General features: G+C 46.6%; 1 protein-coding gene across 1 annotated transcript in view; it reads right to left on the reverse strand.

Moving 5' to 3' along the window:
- The window catches only part of Papss1 (3'-phosphoadenosine 5'-phosphosulfate synthase 1), a 77632-nt gene extending 67761 nt beyond the window's left edge, over positions 1-9871 (reverse strand). The window contains exon 1 of the mRNA XM_041649171.1: positions 9677-9871. Within this exon, the coding sequence (XP_041505105.1) occupies positions 9677-9736 (60 nt within the window). The 5' untranslated portion in view covers positions 9737-9871. The remainder of the gene's footprint in view (positions 1-9676) is intronic.
- Between the last annotated feature and the right edge of the window lie 235 nt (positions 9872-10106).

Here is a 10106-nt window from a genome sequence, read left to right on the forward strand (position 1 = left end):
GAAAACATCATATTGAGTGAGGTAACCCAGACCCAGAAAGACAAATAATCATAGGTACTCATTCATAAGTGGCTCTTAGACATAAAGCAAAGAAAACCAGCCTACAAATCACAATCCCAGAGAACCTAGACAGCAATGAGGACCCTAAGAGAGACATACGTGGATCTACTCTACATGGGAAGTAGAAAAATGACAAGATCTCCTGAGTAAATTGAGAGCATGGGGACCATGGGAGGGAGATGAAGGGGAGGGAAAAGGAAAGGAGGGAAGCAGAGAAATACGTATAGCTCAGTAAAATCAATTTTTAAAAAAAAGAAGAAGAAAAAAGGAAGCAGGCTGAACAAGGCAGTATGCAGCACTCCTCCATGGCTCTGCATCAGCTCCTGCCTCTAAGATCCTACAATGATGGCATAGATACTCTTTCCTCCCCAAGTTACTTTTGGTCATGGTGTTTCATCACAAGTGGGATAGTGGTGCCACATGGTAGCTCCACTTTCAGAATGCTGAGGAACCTCCACACTGAGTTCCACAGTGGCCACGCACATTTCCATTCCCTCTCGTGCTGAATAAAGGCTCCTCTTTACCCAGTCCCTGCTATTATTGTTCTCGCTTGTTTTCTTGTTTTGTTATTTGGGGGGGGGGGGGGGGGTTACTTTGGGTTTCTTCTGTTTGAAACAGGGGCTTACTGTGTAAGCCCTGAGTGTCCTGAAACTCCCTATACAGACTTTGTTGGTCTCAAATTCGCAGAGATTTGCCTACCTCTGCCTCTCAAGTGCTGGGATTAAAGGTGCGCACCAGCACCCCGGCTGATGCGCCACTGGCAAAGGTTGTTCTGTAGGTTCTCTTCACCCCAGGGATGTTTCCTTCGCTATGCAAAATCTTCTTATTTTACATGTATTTATTTGAGTGGGGTGCAGGTTCCAGGGATCAAACTCAGGTCATCAGGCTTGGCACCAAGTTCCTTCAACCAGGAGCCATCTCGACAGCCCACAGAATATTATTAATATCACCCAGACTGTCAATTCTTACGATCATTTCCTGCGCCACTCGTGTTCAAGAAACGCTTGTACTTTATCTCAGAATGCTCTGTCTAAGTTCCCTCTAGCAGCTCCCAAGCTCTGGGTCTTCTATGAAGACCTCGAATCTGTTCCGAATTTGCTTTTGTGAGGGGTCAGAGAAGGATCTACATTCATGTGGAAACAACTGTCAGAGGTTATTGTTTTCTCTAATGTATAGTTTTCAGTTGTGCTGTGCCTGAGTTTATCTCTGGGTCTCCGACTCTCTCCCACAGGTCCACAGATCTGCTCTTGTGTCAGGAGATACACTGTTACTCCGGCTCTGTAATACAATCCAAGCTCGGGCACTGGAACACCTCCAGCACAACTCTTTGCTCTGAGTACGACGTTAGCTAGTTCTGGGCCCTCGGTGCTTCCCTGTGCACTTCAGGACCACTCTCTCTACTTCGGGGAAGTTTGCTGAGATTGTGATAAGGACTGTACTAACTCCATACACTGCTCTCACTGATACAGCATCTTCACATACTAATCCGGTCTAGCCATGAGCAGGGGAGTGATGTGGGAGTGATTTCTTTCTAATCTGTTGCTTTCATTGGTTAATTAATAAAGAAACTGCCTAGGCCCATTTGATAGGCCAACCCTTAGGTGGGTGGAGAAAACAGGACAGAATGCTGGGAGAAAGAAGCTGAGTCAGTGAGTCGCCATGATTCTCCCACTCCAGACAGACGCAGGTTAAGATCTTCCCTGGTAAGACACCTCGTGGTGTTACAGGGATATTAGAAATGGGTTAGATTAATATGTAAGAGCTAGCCAATAAGAGGCTAGAACTAATGGGCCAGGCAGTGTTTAAAAGAATACAGTTTCCGTGTAATTATTTCGGGTAAAGCTAGCTGGGTGGCGGGACTCAGCCTGCTGCTCCTATTACAACAGAGTGGCATTACGCCTTCGCCTTCAGGGGAGGTATTTCCACGTTCCGGCATCCTCTTCAGTTTCGTTCTGAAGTTTCACTGTTGAGGACTTTCACCACCTTAGTCAGCTTTACTCCTACAGTTGTTTTGTTTTGGGACACTATGGTGAATGGGGTTCTCCCCACTCCAATTCCTCAATTTCCTTTAGTTCCTAGAGTTCTCTGTGTATCTCTGGCTGTCCTGGAACTCACTTTGTAGACAGGGTGGCCTCAAATGCGGAGCTTGGTCTGCCTCTGCTTTCCAAGGGCTGGGACTAAAGGTGTGTGCCAACACGCCCAGCTGCAAGTTCATTACTGTTATGTAGAAAAGATGTTGCTGCTTTAATGTTGATTTTGTATGCTGTTACTTTGCTGAAAATACTTACTTGTCTTTGTTTTCTGAAGGAGTCTTTGGGGTCTTTGTAGGATTGTGTGGTCTGCAATAAGAATAATTTGATGTCTTTGCTATCCCTTTGATTTACTTTCTTTGGCTTGCTGCTCTAATAAGGTTTCAAGGGAAATGTGTAAGACTGGAGAGCATGGGCACCTTTGTCTCATTCCAGAGTTTTACAGGAAATGCTCTCAACTTTTCTCCACCTAGTAGAATGCTGGTTACAGGTCTATTATATACTGCCTTTATAAACCTCCATTCCTAATCTGAGGTCATTTATAATGAACGGATGCTGAGCTTGGTGACTAGTGACAATGGCCTTTTCTGTACTGATTGAGAGGATCAGGTGTTCTAGGTTCTGAAGTCTCTGTGTTTGTTGCACCTCCTGTTTTGTAAAGAACGACATATTTCTAAAGCAAAAACAACCTGGTCATAGTATTTGAATATCTTCATAAAGCCTTTGATTGCATTTGGTAAGAATTTCATTGAGAATTTTTTTCATCTGTTTATCAGACAAACTGGTCTACAATTTTCTTTCTTGGTTATGTTGTTTCTGATCTTGGATTTAGGGTGACAGGAGTCACTGAGAGAGTGTGGTGGTGCCCCATTTTTTTTTTCAATGGAACACTTTGTAGAACACTGGTCAGCTCTTTAAAGATTCATCTTTAAAGATTCAGCAGTAACTCCACCTAGACCTAGTCTTTGCTGGGAGGTTTCTTACCACTGCTTTAACCTTAGGTTGTTAAGGAGCTGCTAAGGTTGTTTATATCTTCTTCACTAGTCATCAGAAATACCTATCTAGAAATGAGAGTGGGGTACTGAAATCACCCACTATTGTTCTATCAAGACCTGTCTGCCTCTTTAAGCCCATTAGCCTTTCTGAGACTGTGAGCCCCAAAGCTTGGTGCATACATATTAACAAAAGCTGCTGAGGTTAGTCTAACAATGTGGCAAGGTTGGAATCTAGGCTGCAGAATCCTATATGGTGCCAGGGCAGGCTTGGAAGTCACTTATGGGTACCAACCTGGAGACTGCAGCTGCAACTGCTGGAACTTAACCAGCGCTGGATTTTACCAGCCTGAGTTCAGGGCTAATCTAAGGCTAAATCAGGCATTCACTCCTTCTTGCCCCAAGCAGATGGTGTTTCTCTCCAAGCTGTGCTACCTGAATCAGGAGACAGTGATGTATGGTTTACGCCTCATGGATTTATCTGTTCTTATTTCTGCGATGTGCCCACATGCTATGATACCTCACCTGGCTTCCGTGGCTTTTGAAGGTAATTTGTGTACAATGTTGTTAATATTTTACCATAAAACAAGCACTTGGAACTCCTGCTATCTTGCCAATGTCCACCAATAACAATATTTTTTTATCTTTTTGAGACAGGGGATGTACACCAGGCTGGCTCTGGACTCACCAGATAACCAAGGATGACCTTCAACTCCTGACACTCCTGCCTCCACCTCCCAAACTCTGAGACGTTAGATCTAAGCCACCGCTCCTGGACTTTTGTTTTTATGCGTATATATGTGAATGTATCTATGTGTATATTCCCTGTGTGTGCTGGTACCTAAAGAAACAAGAAGAGGGCTGGAGATTAGATTAGATTCCCTGGAGCTAGAGATGCAGGCAGCTCTGAAACACCCAACATGGGCGCTGGGAACCAAACCTGGATCCTCGGGAAGAGAACTGAGCTCTCTCAAACAGCCAAGCTGTTTCTAAGGAACCAGTTGCCAGGTGGTCTTAGCTCCAGATGTTCCGCTGTGAGGAAGTGCCTGAGGTAGGGCTGTCTTCCCACTTTCCCTTTCACCATCCTGTGCAGGAAAGGCTTCTCCTGCCCAACTGACTTTTATGACTCACTGCCCTGAGGGATGAAACCTTCAGAGAACAAAGTGATAACCTGACAGTTCTCTGAAGAAGCACAAAAGCTACACCCTTCTTCCACTAACACCATTGGTGCATGTATTTCCAATAAAATTATACTACACAGATTGAACAATTAAGGAAACCTCTACTGTGGGAAACTGGACCCATTTCGTAAGGAAACAAAGCTTGGCAGCTCTGCATCTCAAGCCTGAAAGGGTTCCAGACACAGACGCTGCCTCTTGGGAAAAGCAGAGAACCTCTCCAGAGTGCGCTCCCACCTCCCTGCACAGAAGGAAGCTAGGTGTCTGCTGGGTATGGATGAAGTGTTCTACAAGGTAACCGGCTTCTATTCACCAAACCTGTTCGACTTGATCATTTTGTTTGGGGATGTTTCCAGGTCACTGAGCTCCAAAACAAGAAGAAGCCTGCGTCTAACATGTTTTAGTTTGTTTTGTTCCTATGAAGTATTTCCTGTTTTTTCTTACTAAACTGAGCTCAACTGTATCCTATAGACTGCTGAAGTTACAGATGAGAGAAAATACAAGAGACACAAGGGACTATCTTATTTAATCACTAAAAAGGATATACCCTGGCAATTTCTTGCCTGCTACATTGAAAATGAATCAGGCAGGAAAGCATGAAGTGTAACAATCTCTTAAAATATGTGGTTAGTGCCGGGCAGTGGTGGCACACGCCTTTAATCCCAGCACTCGGGAGGCAGAGGCAGGCGGATCTCTGTGAGTTCGAGGCCCGCCTGGTCTACAAGAGCTAGTTCCAGGACAGGAACCAAAAGCTACGGAAAAACCCTGTCTCGAAAAATCAAAAAAAAAAAAAAAATGTGGTTAGTGCAAATAAGGCACCGAGTTTATTTTATTTAACAATGAAGTTGCTACTTGTGGCCAGTGGCTACCATACTAGACAACAAAGACCCTTCTAGGCTTTACATTAATCAGTTTCCCATTACAATAACAAAACAGCAAGACAGACTCAGACTGGGGAGTTTCAGGCCATGGTCCCCAGCTGCCTTGGGGACTGTTGTAAGGCAAAATCTTGCAACTGTGAGGACATGAGGAACAAGATGCTCACCACACAGCAGCTGAGAAATAACAGACAGCAGGCGGGCGTCCAACCGCCCCTTCATGAATGTCCCCAAAGACCAGACTTCCTCCCACCAGAACCTTTTAAAGGTTCTACCACCTACCAACAGCACACGGCTGGTAACCAGGCTTTACCCCATGAGTAAATATCCTTTGGAGGATATTTATGCAAAGCCCATTAGTCAGCACTAAAAGTATGTTCCTTGGTAGCATCTGAGCTTTCCCTATCGTCTGGTCATTCCTGGAGCATCCGCTCCCAGACTTGGAGGGTAAGACGACCAGTATCTCTCCCAGTCTTGATGGAGGACGAGGTTCTACATATCCTACCTCAGCCTGAGTCACTCTGTATCATCTTAGCCTTCCCCCAACTGCAGACTGGGCCGCAAGCCTTCTACTAAAGGAGAACAGACTGTCAGATATAAAGCTGGTGAGAGGAGGAATTATCTCAGTCATTTATTTGGCTGTTTGTCTCCCTAGTAGAAGGTAAAATCCACCAGAGCAGAATTCCTCCCAGCACCCCTTCCTCTGCCCACCCAGGCGTGCATATACAAAGCAGGTGTTAAACATCTGATTAATTAATTAAAAAGTAACCGCAAGAATAGTACTCATGTGTCGGGAACCACAGAGCCTTAACTTTAACTAACTAAACCTTGCAAATGCATAATTCAGCCTGACGGTGATGGCTCTTTAGTGACCCTTACTAGAGATGAGGATGCTGATGCACAGGGGGTTAAGGAAATGTGCCCACAATCTCGCCGATGGTTAGAGGACAGAACCGCAACCTGAATCCTACCACATATGCCGTTCATTCCCTTAAACAGACTAGGGATTTATAGTCTCACAAGCACCCGGGTTTCTCCACACTCTACCCCTCTGCCCTTCCTGCCATGTAAGAGCTCAGCAGCTATGAAGCATCTCTAACGAAATATGTCTACACAGACAGGGAAGCAGTGCCACATGAAGGGCTCGACAAGCGACTCAACCCAGGAGCAAGTGTCTGTAAGAGGCCCGGGAGTCAACACACTTAAGGCAGAATAGCCCAAGGCGCTGAAGATCCCAGTCTTGGCTAAAGGGTTGTAGACAGCCCAGACAGGAGGAAATACAAAATCCTAAGGATGTGAGGTGTAAAGAGGAAGTTGTGCTGAGCTACAGAGGTATGGGGAGAGGTAGGGGAAGAAAACAGCAAACCCGGAATGAGACGATCTAGGCTTCAGAATCTCACGCTGGGTTGCAGACTTGTCTCTGAGAAGAACACTAACTAGAGCGCTGCTTTGGACAGCCCAGCCCATCAGAGAACCCGAGCAGGGCATTCAGCTGCATGACCCCAAGGGTGGGGGACACCTGAGTCTCAAATGAGCGACCTCAAGTGACACATTACAAAGGGCAGACGGAAAGTGACCCCATGTGAGAAAGAATGACGCAGTTAAGACCGATACCCTTCAGACTGACACAGACGGGGGTTCCTGTGGAAACCAGACTCTTGACTGCTCTTCCCTACACCTGTGGGTAGCTGGTGACATCTAACAATGCACTTCCTGGGATCACGGAACTACTTTTCCTATCTCTTACTCATCGTCTTCCATGAACCCACTTCTTTTACCCATCCCTCGCAGAAGACTAGAATCTACTCTCAACACGTTAATTTGCATCTTTTCTATGTCCTACTCAAGTTAGCCAGTAGGTCTCTATTTCTAGCCTAACCTAACTCAACGCCTGTAAGAACAGTGTGCACAGGGCCCAGAGAGCAGGTGCAAAATGCCTATACTGAACTAAGATGTGTGATAAATCAAAACACCCTTCAGATCCTAGGTACAAAGAAGGCAAAACATCAGCAATTTTACACTGATTACAAACAGCACTAATGTATATATATTGAAAAATATATTCAACGAAAATAGTTGGGCTATATTAGGCTAAAGAAAATATATTGACACTCATTTTATATTTTTCACTTATTTTAACACGGTCTTTAATTTTTTGTTGTTTCACAGGTGGTTTGATTTCTCTTGGAATTACTCTACAAAATATTTCAACTAAGGCTGTCCTTCAAATACAGGCTTAAAATCCCAACTGACACCCTAATAACTCAGCATCTCAATTTCTACATTAATAAAACGGAGATGCTAAGTGTGCTGAACTTGAGCTCTGGGGTAGCAGATGTTCACCATCATACTCAATCAAGGTCCTTGTTTTTACATCCCACCCAAAATACCACAAAAACTCAAAAGTTAACTTAGATACAACATTTCAACTGTCTCAGATCAAAGCTCTGGGACCTCCTTTGACCATTTCTCTCCTTTCCATCTCTCAGTCTGGTCTGGTCTTCCCCGGCCTTTCTTTGCTCCTTCCAGCCTGCCGTTCATCCGCTCACACTGGATCAACCAGTGACAAAACACCTGTGTCAGGCATCCTTGTCACTACAACGCAGCCAGTGCCTGCATTTCTCCTGTAAAGCAGTCTTCCTGGATTATCAATTTTTACATAAAGGGAGCATTAACAACGTACAGCTTCTTTACACACGCATCCAGCCATTGATTTAAGTGTGCTGGAGGAGGCTATCCGTTTACAGAGAGGAAAGACGAAGTTCAGAAAGGTAACAATTCTAGCTCCATTCAAAATCTCCTAGAAAATCATAACTCTGTAGCTAAACATTAACAGGACACCGACCTGCTCCACCCCAGCGTTATCTCTGCTCCCCAACAAAAACTCCCTGCAGGAGTCAAGCAAGTCTCCACTCAGGGAAGTAATGGCTCCCACCCACCTCAGAAATATGAGGTCCTCCATTAACTTATAAAATCACCTGGGGCCAAAGTAACATCCCTTCTAATCCTGCAATAAAACTCTTGTCTTGGGCCTCTCACTGTGGTCCATGAAAACCTATCAGGGGATAAATGGTGACAATCAGTTGCCCTGGGCAACTGCACTAAGCCCCACGTGGTTTTTCTTTTAATATATATATATATATATCCATGTCAAGCATGGATCGCTACATAAAATACAAACTCATTTAGCAAACAGAGTAATATATATAAATGACTTGGGGCTGGAGAATTGGCTCAGTGGTTAAGAGGACTTGTACTTGCTGAGGATCTGTGCCCAATTCCCAGCACCCACATGGTGGCTCACAACCATCTGTAACTCCAGTCTGAGGGGATCCGACACCCCCTTCTGACCTCACTGGACACCAGGCACACACATGGTGCATGTACATACAGGCAGGCAAAACGCTCAGATACATAAATAATAACATAAATTTTAAGTAAATAAATGACTTGTAGACATTGTCACTGAAATCATTTTTAAATACTCCGATTTAATCAACTTATTTCTCTGCCCATAAAATACCTGTTGAAAGGTTTCATTGTCCTTTCAAGTTCATTATCTTCTCTACTCATGAGAATAATCCTGGAAAGGTCACACTGTCACACCCTCAGCCATCCGAGATTCAAAGCGGAGTGACTGTGCTCAAGATCGGCCAGCTTACAAAAGGCAAGGCTGGGACTGGAGCCCATGCCAGAAGTCCGGGTCTCCTTCCAGTACCCTCATCTCCCTTTATCTCCCGTCCCTCCTCGCATTCTAAGAAGTTAAGGAAAAGAATGAAGAGAGACAGTAAGAATTCTTGATGCCGACAGCAGACAGGGGAAATTAACGACTTCAAAAGTACATTCGCCTGAAACAGCGTTTTTCTTCCTCCAATTTGCCAAGGGCAAGTGATGATTTGCAAGACTGCATTTAAACCGTCATCCTGTTAGCTGTGGAATAAAAATTTCCATCTAAACCTAAAACCAGTCCCTTAGCAGCCTCCAAAGTTGGACGGTCTCCACCTTCGCGCTTACCATCTTAGCTGCTGCCACCAATGAATAACTACAGAAGAAAACAACCTTCTGAGGGTACAGTACTTGGTCAATAAGGCCAACAGGCACTCGCTGCTCCATGTTAGAACCCATTAATCTTCCCACACCTAACTGTCACCGGGAATCGAGTCTTTAAAAGTATGTCTGTGTCAGGCATTCCGATTTAAAACAGAGACACAAAGAACCTCAGTTCCGTGCAGTCCCGATGCATGAATGGCCACATTGTTGGGTATGCTCCCAGCACACTGCAACTCAGAGATGCAGAGACGTGGACACCGACCCAAGACGGCCCAAGCCCACGGACAGAGCCGAGAAAACGAGGATCATGCAGAGGCGCCTTACTCCGTCTCCGCCGCAGCCCTGGCCTCGCCAGCCTGGCCCGGGCTAGCCTCCGCGGGCCGCCGCGGCCCGGGTCCCCGCCCCTGGCTCCCACAGGATGCACTGGCAGCCCGCGGCTCCCACAGCCGCCCCCGCTCCCCGCGCTCCCGCCCGCGGCCTCCACTCACCCAGTTCTGCGCGTTGTTGCTCAGCTTGACTTTCTTGCACAGACTCCCAGGAATCTCCATGGCCGCAAAGCGCGGATGCCCAGCTGCGGAGCGAGAGCCCGGGAGCCGAGCTTGAGCCGAGAGACCGGGGGCGGAGCGAAGCAGGGGAAGGGGCGGGGTCTGCTCGCTGGGCTCCCGGCGCGCGCTGACGTGCGCCCTGGCTCGCGCTCGCCTGGGTCTGAGCTCGGCGTCTCTGCGGCGTGGAGGGCGGAGCGAAGCGGGAGGCGCGGGGTCCGAACCTCAAGGTCCAATCACCAGGGGCGACGCTTGAAGCTCCGCCTTGACCCAGGAAAAGGGGCGGGGCCTGAGGGTTAATGTAGGCGGGCGGCGGGTGGCGGGAGGGACACCTCTCCGGATGCTGGGCACGCGCACCGAGTGAGCAGGAGGGCGG

This window comes from Microtus oregoni, unplaced genomic scaffold (assembly GCF_018167655.1).
Source record: "Microtus oregoni isolate MIOR12 unplaced genomic scaffold, Mior012 000000F_ref0000247, whole genome shotgun sequence".
NCBI classification, from domain to species: Eukaryota; Metazoa; Chordata; class Mammalia; order Rodentia; family Cricetidae; genus Microtus; species Microtus oregoni.